The 18,337-nt window shown below is 61.2% G+C and overlaps 1 protein-coding gene across 2 annotated transcripts in view; it reads right to left on the bottom strand.

Moving 5' to 3' along the window:
- Positions 1–213: 213 nt before the first annotated feature.
- The window catches only part of TXNRD2 (thioredoxin reductase 2), a 45,377-nt gene continuing 27,253 nt past the window's right edge, over positions 214–18,337 (bottom strand). The window contains exons 11-18 of one of the 2 annotated variants that reach the window (XM_012654985.1): positions 16,948–17,122; positions 9,123–9,259; positions 6,597–6,692; positions 6,115–6,207; positions 4,609–4,680; positions 4,362–4,459; positions 1,555–1,757; positions 214–466 (exon numbers count right to left, since the gene is read on the bottom strand). In XM_012654985.1, coding sequence (XP_012510439.1) covers positions 1,634–1,757; positions 4,362–4,459; positions 4,609–4,680; positions 6,115–6,207; positions 6,597–6,692; positions 9,123–9,259; positions 16,948–17,122 — 795 coding nt within the window. In that variant the 3' untranslated portion in view covers positions 214–466; positions 1,555–1,633. Of the gene's footprint in view, positions 467–1,554; positions 1,758–4,361; positions 4,460–4,608; positions 4,681–4,700; positions 4,757–6,114; positions 6,208–6,596; positions 6,693–9,122; positions 9,260–16,947; positions 17,123–18,337 lie in introns of those variants that run through there. The other variant, XM_012654986.1, reaches the window with a different exon arrangement.

Genomic DNA, 18,337 nt, shown 5'->3' with positions numbered 1-18,337 from the left:
TTCTTCCTGCCTGGGATGGGGTCTACCCCTCTCCCCCAGTGGCTGCTGGGAGCTTGGACGCTGGTGGTTCGGACAGGCTCCCCTTGCCGGCAGGTCTTGGAAGCTACTCACGTTTGGTGAGGGGCCTGGTGGGCTGGCCAGACCCCCCCCACCGGGGCAATCCTGGGGTGGGGTGGGGGGTGCAGCGGAATACCACAGGCAGAGTATGCACTTCAGGAAAACTCTTTATTTGCACTGCAGAAACGCCAGGGGAACTCGGACATGGACAGCCCAGAAGGTGGGTTTCTGCCCAGGCCGTCATCATCTGGCGTTGGGAGCCTGGGGGTGCTGGCCCAGGCGGGAGGGGTGGGTGGTGCAGGTGTGGGGGCTCACAGCCCCCTTGAGCCATCCCTGCAGGGCACACAGGCTGTCCGTCCAGACACTCTCGCTCCACGCCGGCCATCTCTCGGGCCTGGCCTCCACTGTCCTGCCAAGGATGGCGGGGTCAGCACGGGTGGCCACACCATCCCTCGTACCCCTATAGCCACGTAAGCCGACCCTCGTGGGTGGCCCCCACCCCCCAGGGCGATGCGTCACAGGGAGCCATGCAGTACTACAAAAATGTTTTGAAATGATAAAAATTTGTAGCAGGCTCTTAACAAAACAGCTCTGTTAGGTACAATATTCTGATAAGCATTTCCTCAGGACGCCCTTTGTTCATCCGTTATCAAAGGCAGCCCTGGCTCAGGGGGTCTGTGGTGGGGCAGGGTGCCCCGAGCACCCTGGAGGAGCCGCTCCAGGACCCCTCGGTGCTGTTGGACCCTCAAGCCTGTTGAGGAAGAGCTCACAGCTCTGCCTCGTCTCCACCTCAGTCCCGGGGACAGGGGGCCCGAAGGACCCAGCCCCAGGAGGGGCCGATAGCCACCAGGGCACCCAGGGTAAGCCAGACTGCCCTGCCCCAAGGACCCAGCCCGGTGGCCGGGGCTCAGGGGACACTATCAGACCGAGAAATGGAGAGGCTCTAGCACGTGCATCTCTGTGGCAGGGCCCAGGAGGGACTCGCTAATTTCTTCCTCCTCAGAAGAGGAATAACACACTCCTGGGACTTCAGCCAGCTGTGCAAAGCTGCAACAGAACCAGATGTGTGGGCGGCGGCCATGCACAAGGCAGTGTCTCCACCTTCTGGGCGACAGGGAAAGGAGCGAGGCTGCAGAGGGAGGCCAGCTTCCAGCCGCAGCCCCGGGCGGCGGCAACATGAGACTGCCCGAGCTCAGCCCACCTGGGGACACCCTCCACCTTGGACAGGCCCTGCAGGTGTGAACCTGGCCCTCCATAGCTCCTACATGTGGGGGCAGCAGCAGGTCTGGGGGTGCTCTGCAGAGGCTGGGGCCCTCGGGGGTCTCCCTTCCTAGCCCTGCCTCTTGGCCACCTTGGCCCGGGCACCTGGCATGGAGCTCACCTACTCAAGGCGGCACGGCAGGTGCAGCCTGGCCACACACTGGGAGGCAGCCTGTGGCTTACGCACCCCCAGCCACATACTCTGTCCTCAGGCATGGAGCCCACCCTCCTGCCTACCTGGATCCACGCCTTTGAGAAGCCCGGCGGTGGGAGGCGCGCCGTGTGCCCTCAGCTGGGCAGGGACGGCCGCTTATCCTCAGCAGCCCGTCACCGTGGGGTCCAGGCCCGAGCGCTTGGAGATGCGCAGCCGGACCACCTCCTCGGAGCAGGTCGGGTGGATGCCCACTGTCCGCATCACCTGCGCATAGGAGGCGCCACACCTGCACCAGGATGGGGGTGGGGGAGACGAGCGAGGAGTCAGGGGGTGGTGCATCCACGCCCCCCACCCCTTGGGGGCAGCCTCCAAGTCACTAGTCTCCTCATCGTCCCCAACCTCTTCAGGGAGCAGCCAGGACACCCGCCAGTACCTGCTGGACCCAGCCCCCTCCCTCCAGCAGATGCCCAGTGCCCACCCCCCACCACTCTCTGGCTTGCCCTGGCCTGGCCTCCTGCTGCTCACCCCCCCAGGCACAGTCCCCCACCCAAGCACAGTCCCCCCACCCAGGGACAGTCCCCCACCCCAGCACAGTCTTCCCCCCCAGGCACAGTCCCCCATCCAGGCACCATGCCCCCTCAGGGCCATCTCCCCTCGCCCCTCCAAAGCGCAGCTTCCATCCTATGCCCCACCCACCGCACACACTTCTCACTGCAGCCTGCACCCTCCTGGTCCCCACTGCCTGTCCGGCCCTGCTCTTCTGCGCAGCGCCCAGCACTTCTCACTTATGGCGGTGTGACGCCTGGTGCCTGCACACAAGGCAGGGAGCCGGCTGTTCTGTGTGTGGCTGTGCCCAGCCCCGGCATCCTGCCCACACAGAGCGAGTGCACGATCTGGTCTGGTCTGGCCCTGCCACCAGCTGAGGAGCAGCAGCTGTCTGACCCACAGCCACTCCGCTCCCAGGCCACCTCCTGGCCTCCTGAGGTCCAGTCCCACCAGGCTCCCCGGCCACCTGCCAGAGGCAGCACACTCAGCACTGCTGTGGGTGTCACAGGCGACTCCACGCGCCCCTGCACCACCACACGCGCTCAGCTTGGCGTGCACCGCTTACCTCCCTGGGGGCGCAGCACGTGTGGACAGCCCGTAGGGTGTCAACGGCAGTAGCTTCCATTGTCTGCCATTAGATCAGGCTGTAACACGTGGCTCTTCCTCCATCTACACGCCACACACATGCGGTACATGTGTGTGGGGTGAGGCCCTAACTCGAAGAGCAGGTGAGTGCACTTCAAATGCAGACCAAGGCCCCTGCGGGCCGGGCCGGGCCGGGCCGGTCCGGTCCACGCCGTCCTCCCAACCTCATCTGGAACACTTGACTCGCTCTAACCTTCAGTGAATCCTCCACGCGGATGCTGATCTCGACTGGATGATACCAAACCTTTTCATCCTCTCCAACCAAAATGGTTCCTTGGTGTTTTAATTACACCTTAAAATTCCAAATTTTAAATTTCCAAGGCTCAGAAGCTTTCTATTGTTTATTTTTATTTTTTCTCCTGTAAATTGCAGATTTGTGTTGTCTATTTTTCTATTGGGTTGTTTGCTCTATTGCTCTATAATTATTATTATTGACTTTTAAGAGCTCTTTGCATATTAAGGAAACCAGCCCTTTGTAGTTGCATTATAAAAAGAGGCTGCCATATTTTAAATGGCCCTTCCAGAAATTGTTCTGGAAGCTGAGTGCCAGTCCTGGCAATAGCATCTATGGATAGCGATGGCCTTGTGGGAGAGCCAGGGCCTCCCTGTCCCCTGCCAGCCCCAGAGATCTCCCAAGACAGAGCTGGTACCATGGATGGCGGGGCCTGCTAGCCCTCACCAGAGGCCAGGGGGTGCCCAGGTTCCACCCTACCCCTTGAGGGCTCCAGCAGGCCTTTCAGCAGAGGCTGGACCAGGCCCACCGGCTCCCTTCCAATGGTCACACTGGACTGAACTTCCAAATGATGGCCCTGCCACAGATGGCTCCACAACTCAGGGACCGCGGACATGTGTCCAAGGACGGGAGCCCACCCTGGATCCTGTTGCCTGCTGCCCTCTAGAGCCCTTGCCCTGGGAGATCCACCACAGCCCAGCAATCCCTGCACCTGTGCATGCGGGGCCAAGAGGGCCACAGCAGGGCCGCAGGCTGGCTGCCCCACGATGGGGGGCCCCACCCGAGGTTGCGCATGGAGGAGGCTGGGGTGCCCCGGGCATCTGGCTTGACCCTCCAGTGCCTGCACAGCCCCTGGACAGCCTTTCTGGGTGCTGGCCCTGCTCCTCCGTCCGTGTCCACACCCTCTCCAGGAGCCCAGGCTCTCCCCACGCCCTCTCTCTGCTTGGCCCCCAACACTATGCCGGCCCAGCCCGCCTGCCTCTGACGCCCCACGTCCAGCCCCTCCTCAGGCTACGCATGATGTCCCAACCTCCAGCTGCCCTGACATTCCCCACAGAGCCTCTGCCATGGCCTCCTTTGGCCCAGGGACTCTAAAAACACATAGCCTGAGCCCAAGGCCCGGGCAATGGCCCAAGCTCCGGAAGACACTGCTCGCAGCTGCCCGAGGGGTCATCTGGTGCGTGAGGCCCCAACCTTGCTTATTCCATGTAGAAAAGCCCCAGACAGGGACCCGGGGCCACAGCAGACACTCCGCGTGGCTCTGGCCCAACAGCGTCTGGCTGGAGAAAAAAGCCGCCGCCCGTCCCACCGAACCAGCCACGGCTGAGGGGGCCTGAGGAATCCCTGCCGCTGACACGCGAAGGACACGTAAAAGCAACACGAAACGCAGTGTTTCCCACTGTGGCACCACCAACGCTCGGGGGACGCCCGAGCACCACGGAGCGGCCGACATTCCTCTGGACTTACCGGATCCCCAGAGCAAATCCTTGAGTGACTTCGCCTGCGTTGGGGCCGAGGAAGTGCAGGCCCAGCACCAGCTGCGGGGGCTCCCTCAGGCACACCATCTGAAAGCCACAGCGCCCTGCATCGGCCCGGCCCTGCCCTGGGGGCGCCGTGGGACCCGCCCTCTGCCCTCACACTGCCCTGAAGGGCCCCCAGCCCACCCCACCCTCGCCTTCAGTGCACCCCGGCCCCAGGCCCACAGGAGGCTCACCTTTATGTAACACTGGGACGCGTCCCGTTCAGCCACTGTGAACTCCAGTGGTTTATAATATGCGTGATAAACCTGGTGACAAGGTACCAATTCCTGGAGTCAGTGGCCACAGCTAAACAAGTCCCATGGCGATTTATAGCTGGACGGGCTGCGTGGACAGGGTAGGGGTGCAGTGGGGACCCAGAACCATTCCTTTGGCCGAAAGGTGTGGTCTGGGGTGAGGATGCAACCCTCTCTCCCAGGAGAGGGGAGCCACGCTGGCTGCCCACGTACGTGCCCCCACCGTGCCATGTTGCAGAGCCCGAGGCTGGGCACAGGGCCCTGGGGTGTCCCCAAGAAGGACACAGGGGTGGACACACTCCTCCCCTCCGACCAATGCTGAGGGCAGGAATGAGTGGGCAGCCACCCAAGCTCCCTTGGGCGCCGTGATCCTGACTCGGCCCTCCCTTGAGCATGGCGCTGAGAGGCACAGAGGCCCCGGCTGCACTGGAGCTGTCGGACAAAGGCTTTCAGCACCCACAGAGGGCTCGACAGAGTGTCCGGGGCTGCGCCGAGTAAAAAATGAGCAGGGCCCTCACATGTGCTGCACAGCCATTATTAATTAATGGAGCTTCAGAGAATATTGTTCTAACTAAGACTGAATTGAAAAGAAAACAAACAAAGGGTATTTGGCCATTCAACATCGTGAAATGTAAAACATTATAAAATGCCATGAACATATGTCCCAATGTACTTGTGATGAATCAAACAAAAATAGCAAATAAAGTGCCCGGGGAAGGCCGGTCTGTCAGGCCCGGCCCGCTGATGCTGATGGGGGGCTGGCTGCGGGGGAAGGGCCGGCCACAGGGCCCAGGGGCTCATCCCCAGCGCCCTGCCTGGCCGCCCAGGCTGCGTGGGGCCTGGCTTCTCCCGGATGCCTGCGCGCTGCCGCGGCAGCAGGATGACACCATGCCAAAGACTTCCGCTGCCAGGGCTGAGGCTTGCCTGCCAGAGCAGACCCCAAAAGCAGCCTTGCCCTGTGGAAACCCCCTTCCTGCAAGGTGACCGGCCTCTGTCTGGACGAATCTGGGAGGAAGATCAGAGCAGGACTGGGGCAGGGTGGGGTCCCGTCTGCCAGAACCCTTGAGCACCCTTGAGACCCCAGCAGGGGAGCCAGTGGCACCATGGCGGGGACCTTGACGGTGCTGGGGGGCCCTGGGGGCGCCAAGCGACAGGACCTCTCTCTGGTGCCTCCTTGGCCTCAGAATGAGGCAGCTCAGCCCCTTCCCCTTCTCTCAAGACACAGCAGCAGGCCAGACCCAAGGCCAGAGGCTCGGCCACACCCCAAAGGCTGCCGGAGGCCTCGGCCTTCTCTCCAATGCGCCGACCCCCATCCTTTCTGCTGCCCCAGGAAGCGTGGCCACTGGCATCCCGCTCACAGGGCCTCTGTGAAGGGTGGGGCCCTCCAGGGGACAAGGGCTGCACAGGTGGCATCGGCCCCATCTGCCCCCTCCCCTAACAGCTCACCTCCACATGCTCCTGTCCATGGCGAGCCACAGCCTCCTCCTCCGACAGCCCCACGCAGCCGTACTCCAGCGGGGTGAAGACGGTCGTGGGGACCTGCAAGTGGATCCAGACTCAGGCAGACTCCACAGGCCCCCAAATCAGAGGTCCCCACTGCGTGACGTGGACAGCAGCGATCACAGGCCCAGTCCCCCGACGCACTGGTGGCAGGCCATGAACATAGCAGTGGTTCGCTCACCCATGTCTGGGCCGCACTCTTGAAGCTGAACCACACACCTGTGCTTCCACAAGCGCGCACACACAAGCACACACACACAGGCACATGCACGCACACGTGGGCACGACACCCTTGAATACACACACTCACACACATGCACACGTGTGGTCCCGCCCACACGTAGGCACAGTGGTGCACACCCACCCCTCATCAGGCAGACCCAGCCCTGCCTTTCCCGGGCTGGGCCAGCGCCCGCAGGAGCACTCACGTTGTCATAGTCCATCAGGGCCGCAGACTGGCCGAACAGCCTCTGGGCCAGGAGCCTCCCGGCCATGATGGCTGTGGGTGTCAGCTCAGGCCGTCCCTGAGGGAAGGCACAGGGGCCACGTCAGCACCACGTCCAGGGAGCCCGTGCAGCCCCCACGCCCCCCGCCACCTGTCTCTAGTGGGCGTCTCCTTTCTAAAACGCCCCAATGCCGTTTGCACCGAGCATAGCGAGGTGAAAGCCCTCCCCACGCGAGGTTCATCCTCCGTGGGCATCCCAGGGCCTCTCCCTCCGGTGCTGCCCTCTGTCCTGCCAGGGAGGGGCCTGTGGTGCCACCCTGCCCTGGACGAGAAAGGGAGCTGCTGGTGAGCCGGCTCGTGCCCTTGCTTGCTGGCTCGAGGCTTCTTTCTGAACCCCTTCCTCGAGCTGCTGACCTGGGGCAGCTGGCTCCCAACAGAGCTCACAAGGGATCCTGCTGCCGCTCGCATTAACTGGAATCCCAGCCAGTGCGGCCCCCAAAACATTCCATGTGCTCCCGACACGCTGCTCGACTGGCACGGCACAGCCCATGACAAATCCCAAATCAGATGGTCGCTCTGCTGGAGACCCCTCCACCCTGCCTCAGGCATTCCTGCACGCGCCTGCCAGGACGGGCTGCCTGTCACCTCTGCAGCAGGAAATGCAGATGTTGTCTGGCATTCCAGAATGAATAGAGATCCGCATAGATAAACTCGGGAAAGCAGCCCGTGCATTCCAGCAGGCCTGACTAACCACGGAAACATCCATGTGCGCAGCACACAATATCTCATTAAACAATGGCGCCGCCCCACCTACCAGCGCTTCCCAGCTCCTGGGACCACTAAAGTTAACTCTTTGCGCTGCTCAGAATGGCCTTTCCTAAGGAGTGGGCTTAGTTTTTAAATAAAGAATACTTTTGGCCGGCCAGGCGCAGTGGCTGACGCCTGTAGTCCCAGCTACTCAAGAGGCTGAGGCAGGAGGATCGCTTGAGCCCAGGAGTGTGAGGTTGCTGTGAGCTAGGCTGACGCCACTGTATTCTACTTGAGGCAACCAAGCAAGACTCTGTCTCAAAAAAGAATGCCTTTGCGTATGCCATGTATTTCTGGCAACACAGTTCAAAATGTTGCGGTGTCCATCATGCTGCCACTGGCCTAGGAGCCTGGGGGCTGTACGCTTTGCAGCCGAGGGAAGTCCGACTTCGGCAGGGAGGGTGTGTGCAGATGCGCACGGTGCTCTCTGGCACGGCACTAAGGCGCGGCGCCCACAGCATGTGACAGACTCCTGTGATCAGAGACCATCATGCCCACATGGCCCACGGGCATGAAGCTGCACTTGCAAAGATCACGCCAAGCAGCGGCTCTGCCCGGCCTAGCAGGCAGGGGCCTGGGGACAGAGACAAGCACGCGAAGGCACTCACGTCTGTTCACACACACAGGCCGACCAGACAAGTCAGACAACCCCGGGGGTCCACCTGGAACCTCAGAGCGTGACTTTATTTGGAAATAGGGTCTTTGCGGATATAATTAAAGTAAGGACTAAGACAAGGTCACATTGGAATCAGGGTGGACCCTAAAGCCAATGAGAGGCAGACCGTGTGAGATGAACCGGAGTCAGGGGACGTGGCCACCATTGGGAGAGGCGGGAAGGGTCCTCCCTGAGGCTCCTGAGGGAGCGCGGCCCTGCCCTCACCGTGACTTCTGACTTCTGTTCTAAGCCACCCTGTGTGTGGTGATTTGTCACGGCAGCCCCAGGACATTAACACTGACAGGAGGCTGAGGAAGGGAGGCCCCCTCAGGCTCGTCTGACCAGGGACCCCCTGAGCCACCCTCCTTGGGATCTGCTGGACACATGCGGGGCGGCCAGCCACTCCTGAGGCTGTGGAGGGTGGTACCACACGGCCGACCACGTAGGGCTCTTGCTGGGGGCCCACAGAGGGACATCTGCCAAGGCCTCACAAGGGGGCTGCTGTGGCCCCACCTTCCAGGGCAGGGAGTGAGGCAGGAATTGCTGCCGGCCCATGGGGGGTGCTGGCTCCAGGGCCATGTGGTCCCCAGGTCTAGCCCCCCGCCTGGGAGAGACCCACACTGGTCTCCACTCCACGGCAACGGCATGCCGCCCCCTCAGAGGGGATGGACCTGCTGAGGATCAGAGGGCAGGGCCTGCCATTCAGCCCAGGGGACAGGACGGCCCCAAGGCCATGCCAGCAGTAGCACGTCTGAGACTGTGCCTCTAGACCAACTGTGGGAAGGTCGAGGCCTGTCCTGCAGGCCGACCCACAGCGGCCTCCCAGCAGGGGCTGCTGTTTGTGTTCTCAGCTGTCCCTAAGCCGCCCCACACCCCTGCCACAGAAGGGCACAGCACTGAGAGCAGAGTGCATTGCCCACCTCCTCCCAGGACAAGAGCCCTGCCAGCCCCTGGGGTCACTTCTCCCACAGGTCCACAGCCCCCGGAGCATGTCCCAGGCTCAGCTGGGGCGGGTAGGGACGCCAGCTCCCAGGGTGCAGGCCGTACCTCCGCCACGTCACCTATGGCATAGATGTGGGGGACGGAGGTGGCGTCCCGGGAGTCCACCAGAATCTTCTGGCTGTCAGGGCTGGTTTTCACCCCAGACTTCTCCAAATTCAGACTTCTGGTTTCTGGAACTCGACCTGCAAGAGACGAAGAGAGACTGAAGGGCTTCTGTAGCAGTTCTGACCTAGGCTCCTTCTACTTAAACCAGTTCTCGGAAGGTCGGCTCAGAACCGGTCAAGGGAAAAGCACCGAGGGCCCCAGTGTCTGACGTGAATGCTCACCAGACGGCACGGCCAGCGCAGCGCCCCGCCCCACCGAGAACGCAGCAGCCTCCCGTCTTCTGGCCCACGGGAAGGAGCAGGCGCTTGCAGATGCCTCGACTGCCTGACACCAGAGTGCTGAGCACAGGACTCCGGGACCTTCGGTGTGCCCTGGCCCCAGGCCCTGCCACAGGCCACCAATGTGACATCAACACTCTGTGCTGGCTTCATAGGAGAAACCAACCTTCCACGGGGGCTGTGGGCACCCGGCACTCTGCCTGGCCTCCCTGCAACCCCCGCCCAGCAAGACTGGGCGTTGAGAGCCATTAGCCCCCAGGCCTCAGAGTCCAGCGGGGCCTCCTCCCTGTCTGGATAAGCTGAGGCCGAGGGGCCACGCCCCAGGCTGCACCCCGAGCCGATGCTCAGGTCCCGGGGTAGCCCCTGCCCAGATGGGGCCTGAAGGTCTCTTTCCATTAGGGGAAGGCAGGCTCATGACCCCTGGCTCAGGGCCCGGCAAGCAGGGCCAGCAGCCAGGTCCCTGCCACTCCATGCTATGGCCCCCTGCTGCCCAGCAAACAGCCCCAGCCTGGAGACCCCACGGCCCAGAGAGGAACGGGGCCAAGGGACAGTGCCTGAGCCACACTGGGCTCATCCTGGGGCACAGCCACGAGCTGCTCCTGCTCTTGGGCGCAGAGGCCAGAAGGGGTAGGGGATGGCCAGTCCTGGGGCCTTGGGCACGGCGGCCTCTGCCAGGCTCCACATGGCCTGGGGCCAGAGGGAGGCCAGCACACGGGCCTTGTCATGGCCAAGCGGCCGGCAGAGGACCCTTTCTCTCCTGATTCAGATGGGTGTGGCCACAGCAGCTCTTCCCGCCGACCCCGGGAGGGCAGGGGCAGTGGGCAGACCCCAGGGCCAGGCTGCCGTCAGCTCCAGGGGCTCAGGGCAAGTCCCTGACGGCCAGCGTGACTTGGAGTCAATGGCACAGCCCCACCGCTTGCAGTGCCTCGACAAACCAGCCTCCTTGCGGCCAGGAAGTGGGTGGTGCCCACCTAAGCATCTGGAAGACCAAGCCCCTGTGAAAGGAAAACGTGAAGTTCCCATCTGCTGTCCTGGAGCGAGAAGTCAAAACACGGAGGCTGCGCTAAGCCGAGCTTCTCAAGTTCGCGGGAGGCTGGCTCCAGCCTCTGCGCGCTGCTTGGCCGCAGCAGTCGGGTGCCAGGCAGGCTGGCACCAGTGGAGGATCTGCCTGGACGCAGGTGATGCCAGGCCATGTCACAGAGAGCCAGGCCCTGACAGCCAGGATTCCCTGATCCCCCACTGGGAGCCTCACTGAGCAAAGGACCAGGGTGGTGGCTGCAGCAGAGGCAGGTGGCTCCTGAAGTCCCGTTCCCTCATGCTCAGAGCAGGGTCTAATCCCCTTGCTGGCGCCGGGGGCCCAGTCGGCCTGGCCCCAGCCACCCAGATGGCAGTCGTCGGTCATTCCCGCCTCCTCTGCCAGACACAGGGATGCACAGACAGTCGGCCGCGGGCAGTACCATGGCCTCTCTCACCCCGCGATGGAAAACGCACATGTCCTCCGATTTCACAGCCGCCTGGGGCACATGTTCCCACCAGCGAAGAGCAGCCGTGAAATGAGGTGAGATTAGGTGCCCGCAGCAGTACAGCAGGGGAGTGAGGGGCTGAGGTCCAGACAGACGCGGCCCGGCACGATGGAGGAAATGCAGGGCCAAGGACAGGGTGCAGGAGCTCGCGGTGGCTGCCCTGCGAGGCGGCAGGGCTCCACACACAGGCCTGCATGGCCGCCTGGCCACTGTCCTGATGGCATGTGGCCCCGGGGCCAGCCCCACCATGCACCCTGGTGCAGCGCCTTGGACCAAGCAGACCGACCTTCGGAACTGGAGTCAGATCCCTGAAGCTGGTTGTTTTTTTCTAATTATCATCTTCTTCATTTTTTTTTCTGAATGGCCCCTTCTCAACGAGCCCCAGACCCCCACCCACAGCTGTGAGTCCCCCAGGGGCAGAAGTGAGCACTATCCTGCCAGCCTCGCATCCCGGTCGAGGCTCAGTGTTTGCTGAGTGAATGAATGAGCCCCTGGACCACGATGTGACCTGATCTGGCTGCTCGCTGTGACCGCCATGCCCACCAGGGACCCGTGGGCCACCCCGACGGTGCCTCACACCGTCAGCCCCGACAGCCAGGGGGGTCTCTGGGAGTGGGGCTGGGCTCCCCTGGAGGCAGCTGTGGCCTTTCCTGTTCACGCCAGCCTGCGTCCACTGGCAAAGAGTCAGATGTGCTCACGGTGGCTCCTGAAACCCACAGCGGGCCTTGCAGCATGGCGGAGCCTCCAGCTAGACCCCCAGGACCCCCGGGAAGCAGCGTGCTCCATGGTGGGTGGTCACTACTGCTTTAACGACTATTACCATAAATACAGCCTCCCTGAGGCCGGCACTGGCTGAAGTCAGACGCACGTGGACGGCACGCGATAACACGCGTGACAACACCTGCTTAGCTCCACAGTGTTTCCATTAAGCTTTTATCTTTCATTGGCTTCCAATGAGTTCTAACCATAAGCCCTGAGTCTGACTTGGTGACAGACACAACAAAGGTCACCATGGGGGCAGGCCAGCCCCTCGGACATGAGTCTGGACGCAGGATGAGCTGCTGGGCGCCAGGCAGGTCGTAGCTCAGGGCACTGCTGCCCCTGCCCTCGCCAGGCCCTTCCAAGGGTTGCCGCTGCCGTGAGCCAGGGCTGAGCCGAGGCTGCTGCTGAAGGAGCAGTGGTGCCCCAGGGCCACTCAGTGTGGCAGGAAGGCCATAGCCGCTTCTCAGAGTTCAGCAGGTTCCTGTAGGAAGGGCGCCGTGAGTGTGAATGTCTACCTTCTTGCCCTCGAAAAGAAAAGCCCGCACACAGGCAGATTTCAGCAGTCTCTCTCTGTTTTCTTTTCTTTTCTTTTTTTTTTTTTTTTTGAGACAGGGTCTGGCTGTGCCGCCCAGGCTGGAGTGCAGTGGTGCCATCATAGCTCACTGCAGCCTCCAACTCCTGGCCTCAAGGTATCCTCCAGCCTCGGCCTTCTGAGTAGCTGGGACGAGGGGTGCAGCCTCCATGCCCAGGTAATTTTTTCATTTTTCTAGAGACAGGGTCTCACTGTGTTGCCCAGGCTGGTCTCAAATCTTCTCACGTCAGCCTCCCAAAGAGCTGGGATGACAGGTGTGAGCCACCGCCCGACCCTTGGGTCTCTCTTGATGTCAGTAATTACAGACATCAAAATTGCACTAAAATAAAAAGGTGTTAGACTACCAAGGATGCACTCCTAATCCACACCTGCGCAGGGCCAGGCACACCATTGGCTGATGCAGGCCAGGTCACTTCTGAGTCCCCACTGGGAAGAAGACGGTGGGCTCCCTGGGGGTTCTCCGGACTAGGCTGTGTCCATGCTGAGTGACGCCCATCAGCTCCTCCCCAGCGCCCAGCCAGGGGGCGCCAGGGCCACCCCTCATGGCCTCTAGGAGGTGCAGGCCCCAGCGGCCTCTTCCCTCTCGCTGGGCTCGGTGCACTCCCACTCAAGAATTCCCAGCCTTGGGGGCCTGGTTCTGTTTCAGCTCCCACCCCCTCTTGCTGCCTGGCACCCACCAGGGGGACATGCCGCAGGGCCTCGCGTGGGCCGCGTCTGTGAGGGACAGCCGACAGCAGAACGCAACTGAGCAAGGATGGTCCCAACCATGCAAACTTGAGCCAGCAGCTCCGGGTGGAGAGGGGAGCCCATGCTGCAGCCCTCCCTGGGCCGACCGCTCCCCCCTGGGTCCTGGGCACCCAGCCCCCTGGTGCACACGTGGTGGCTCCCGGTGCCGGCCTGTGCATGGTGTTCCATGGAAGGCGGGAAGCCAGGCTCCAGGGCAGGGGCTGGGGCTGGGACCAGGGCCGGGGCCAGGGTCCGAGAGGCTCGGAAATGAGTTTGCACACAGGTGATGACTCCGAGCCGTCTACAACAAAGCCCGAAGAAGAGAAAATGGCTTCAGTGGCCAGGGTAAGATTTGGGATGGTTATTCTCTCAGGGGTCACCCACCACACCGAGGGGGCCCGGGCAGGCCTAGGACTGCCCTCCCGGCACTCCGTTGAGAGAACAGCGGCCATCTGGGCCGAGGGCCCCCCAGGCTCGGCAAGGCCTCTCCTGCACTCCAGCCGCCCCACACCCCGACTGTGGAGAGGACTCCCGTGGCTCAGGGACAGATGCGCCGGAGATGTCCGGAGAGGCTGGGATGCCCAGGCACATGTGACAATCTCAGCACCTGGTGTCCCATGGCTGTGACCCAGAGGTAGTCTGTCCATCCCTTAAAGCAAATCTAAGCTCAGTTGGAGCCTAGAAGCCTCTATGCGGGGAGGCGTCTGCTCAGACGACCCGACCTGGGGATTCAGGCCACAACTGGTTAACTCCTGTGAATTGGAGCCCAGCAACCAGGCTGACTGTCTTCACTCAGCGCTGTAATCGGCACATCTGCAGACAGGAAATCCTCCTCCCTGAAGTTCCCAGTCTATTATCTGAGACACCTGGTGTGGGCGGGTGATTCACAGACAAACAATGAGCTGGGTCCCCTGCACAGCAATTAACTGCTTTAACTGCTAACTTGCTTAATCCACCACTGGAGATCAAGGCTGCCGAGGAAGGGGCTCAGGCCTCCTCCGCTTCCAGGCTGCAGGGCCCACTTCTCCATGCCAACATCCACCATCCTGGTGGCTGCAGCCGGGCACGTGGGCAGGGCCAGCATTCAGTGCCACATGGGAGCTACATGGGAGCTCCGGGCAGCACCCGGCCATCCGTGTCTGTAGGGCAGGAGGAGCGTCCTCCCTTTCTGTGCTTAAACACCGTGAGAGCCCAGCTTGTGTGGACTCAGGACTCAGCGCTCGGGAAGGGCAGGGCCAGCAGTGTGGCCTTCCGGGGTATTTCATTTTAACCTCCTGGAGTGGATCACCCTTTACGGCCAGCAGAAACCATGCTAGCTTCGAGGCTTATCAGTGCGAGCCAGCAGAAAACATCCCCAGCGGTGACCCTGGGAAGTGGCTCCCGAATGTTTACAAAACCTGGCTCTTGGCTGCAGCAGCGCAGTCGGCACATGCCCGCAGCCCCCCAGTGGGCGTGCCAGAAACCACTGCAGCCCTCGGGAATCAAGGTCAAAGGCCAAGGACTGCGAAAAGCTTCCACCCCCAGCATCAATCAAGCCGGGCAGACTGTCTGGGGGATGCTCTTTTTGAAAATACAAAAAAATAAAACAGACTCCCAGTGGGGGAGGGTGGGCGTATTCGCCACTGCAGCTCTGCCAGGCAGGGGCCTACCTCGGCCCCCGCCAGGCCCCCACCTGGAAGCAGGGAGGACCCAGGCTCCTCGAGAGCACAGCGCTGGCCCACGGGGCCACCGCCATCACTGTGGGCCGGTGGATGGCATCTGGCTGCATGGCCAGCTCCTCTGTCCAAAGGCGGGACAAGGGTCCCCTGTACCCATGGGGGCGTCCAGAGAGATGTCAGGGGACAAAAGAGGAAGGCTGGGGCACAGGTGGGAGGGGAGAAAGTTGTCACCTTGGTGTTTAGAGGGCAGTTTAAGATAATAAACATCAGTACACTTGTGGATCCATAACATCACCTAACCTTGCATAGTGTTTACCACAATGAACTTACTTAACAGCTACTTCCACAATCTGACCAAGAATGTTCCTCTTGGTAACTGACCCACTGTAGTTCACGAGGCCCTAAGCTCACTCTGGGCCATCTGAGACCCTTTCCCCACGCAAACCTGTTCTCGCATCCACTACACAAAAGCAAAGAGCCCAACTCCCCCACACTTGATTTCATTTCCGACACCACTCGTTCACATGGCTTCTGCAGAAGCATCACTCTGGGATGCAGCTCGCTCCTCCGGGGGACCCCAGGGGACGCTGTGCCCTGGCTAGCGAGCCTCAGTGGACACTGATGGACAGCTCCTCTGGGCATTCAGTAAAGACGCGCACGATTGAGGTAGGGGCAGAGGATGGTGGAGAGGGATCAGGGTTCTCGGCCCAGGCTCCCGGCAGGGGGACAACTGTCCAGGCTCAGTGAAGAGAGGCCCCGGAGGACCAGAAGTGCTGAGAGAAACCGGTACCTTAGTTGTTCCCATCGTCAATGTTGACAGGAGAGGTAGGAAAACTAGAAAACAAACCTAGATGACGCAGGTGCCCAGGCGACAGAGACGTCCCAGCACCCTCCCGGATGAGAACCATGGGCCTCCTCTCGGGAGCCCATTTGCAGCGGCCGCCACCTCCCAGCCTCTCAGCAGGCCTGGCCGGGGCCGGGGTCTACTCCAGCTGAGGCTACTCCCCACCCTTGTCCTCAGGGACCCAGCCACACAGGCAGGGTGTCCGTTGAGATCAGCCACAGCTACATCTGCTCAACCTCCACCCACAAAGTGCTGGACCCACACATGACAGAGGGCAGGAGGATGAGACCCGGCAAGAGGCAGCCGACCCACACCTGGCTGGAGAAGGCCCAAGGCGTCTGCCCCGCACTGGATGCCACCTGTGGAACTCTTTGAAGTGTGACTTCTGGAAAGGCCAGTGAGACACCCACTCGTAGCATGTGATGGCCTGTAGAGCCCAACACGACCCATTGGGGGGTACTGCAAGCCACAAAAAGGCTGGTTAGAACCTTTAAACCTGCATCATTTTTACACGTTGACAACAGCTAGCTTGTGCACACCCGTGTTGATAGCAGCACTGTGTGCAATGGCCGAGGGGTGGAAGTGACCCAGGCGTCTATCGACAGATGAAGGGGTGAACAGATCATGCAGCCCCAAAAAGAAGGGAATTCTCACACATGCTGTAACATGGTGAACTGTGAGGACATTTTGCTCAGTGAAATAGCCAGTCACAAAAGGACAAATACTGCAGGATTCGCTTATGTGAGGTCCCTAGAGTCATCAAGCTCATCGAGACAGAAAGTAGAGTGGTGGCTTCTAGGGTCTGGGGAGGGGTGGGGCGCTATTCTTTAACAGGGACAGAGTTTCAGCCTCAGAAGATAAACAGTTCTGGAGATGGAGGGCGGTGACGGTTGCACAGCAATGCGAATGTGCTTAATGTCACTGAGCTGTGCACTTAAAAATGCTTAAAGTGGCAAAATTTGTTAGGTATACATTACCACAATTTAAAAAGTGTTAAAATCTCTATGACTTCTGTGTTAAAAACAACTAGCTTGAAGCTGTAATTCAAAATACATATTATGCTAAAGAAAAAATATATCCAGGCTTAAACCTAGCAGGAAACGCACAGGATTTATGCACGGAAACCATAAAAAACAATCTACCAAGGGAGGAGGACTAACTAGTCTTTGCTCAGTGGTGACACCTGGCTGGTTCGTCTTTGGCTTGTGTTTCCAGAAGGTCCCAGGGCGGCCAACCTGCTGGGGGCCAGAGGATGGCGTATCCCCAGGAGGTGACAGGAAGTGGGGTGAAGTTTCCGTCGCAGGGGAACAAGGTTCTGCTGGTCCCCGTGCACCCTGCGGAGACCAGAGACAGGCCGAGTGTGTGGCTCAGCGCACGCTTACCTACGGCCCACAGGACAGTGTCAAAGGTGTCCGTGTCTTCCTTGCCAGAGGTGCGGTCCTCCCAGGTAACCTGGAGCCGGCCAGCCGGAAGCCTCCTAACTTGGGAGGGGGTGCAGCCCCTCAGGAACCGTGTGCCGTGAGACGCCATGTGCTCCGTGACCAGGGAGGACATTTGCTGCAAGACACGGGAGGACAAGCTGTGAGGACCAGGTGGCAGTGAGACCACCACCACCAACAGCCACGGGGGAGGGCCTGGCCCTGCCCTGCCCTTGAAGGCCCCAGGGAGGAAGCAAGAGGGGTCTGTGTGGAAGAGAAGGTGGGGTGCCCACTGCCCCATCCTCTGTGGAGAGTGTCGGCCCCGCTCTTGACTCCAAATCCTCAACCCTGGGCCCTTCAGTTAGGACTTGCTTAGCCTGTGGGTGCCTCCCTAGGTGCCAGTTACCTAAGTCCCCACTAAAGCCAGTGGCACAGAAGCACTTCCTTCTCCTGGCCCTCTGCCCCACCTGGAAACACAAGTGGCAGATGTGGGCACAGCCATGGGGCAGAGACGGTGCTGCTCCTGCCTTGAGCCCAGTGGGTCCCATGCCCCTGTCCAGCGGCAGACGGGGCCCTGTTCTCCAGGACACTGGGGGTTTGCACAGGCCAGCAGTGTCAGGAAGAAATAAATTGTCACCACTTAAATTCTCTGACACCTGTCCAGGCGAGCCAGCTGGCTCTGGGCCACGTGCGCAGGTCCTCCCCAGCCTGTGAGGACAGCGGCCGGGCATCCCTGGCAGAGGCACCGCCGCACAAGCTGCAGGTCCCTCCCGCATCCCTCTGGAAGCCCGGTGGGCTCCGACATCCTGGTCCCTGAAGGGGAACCACTGGGCCTGCTCAGGGACGGTGGGGCCATTGCCCCCCAGCCTAACGTCCTCCTGTGTTCCCATCGGGCAGCCTCCGCCCTGGCACGGCCCTCACCCCTGCAGGCCCCTCCGCCTCCTGGGCCTCATCTTCATCTGTGTCAGGCTGCACAGCCTCCTCTGTCTGCCGCCAGCACCCCAGAGGCCTTCCCAGACCCCGTGTCCTAACCACAGGGGCTCTGTGCATGCACGCTGAGAGAGGTGACAGCTGTGTGCCGTGGCTTTAGGTTACACAGGACAGAGGGACACATCTCTGAGTTGGCCCAGACTGGGGGTGGAATCGGGGGTCTGGAGACAGCAGGTCCAGCTCCCCACACCTGTGGGTGTCCTCACCAGGCCTCTGAGAGCTGAGGACCAACTGCAGACCTGGGCCAGGGCCCTGCAGACAGACGCAGCTCCGCCACGCAACAGGTCTTCCTTTGTGGGGGTCATGGGGTGTTTGAATCCCCACCCCACGACAACCCAAAGTTCAATTTTTTTTTTTTTTTTTT

This window comes from Propithecus coquereli, unplaced genomic scaffold (genome assembly GCF_000956105.1).
Source record: "Propithecus coquereli isolate 6110/MARCELLA unplaced genomic scaffold, Pcoq_1.0 Scaffold456, whole genome shotgun sequence".
Taxonomy (NCBI): Eukaryota; Metazoa; Chordata; class Mammalia; order Primates; family Indriidae; genus Propithecus; species Propithecus coquereli.
The sequence above is the reverse complement of the archived record's forward strand: the minus strand, read 5'-3'. Positions and strand labels throughout refer to the sequence as shown.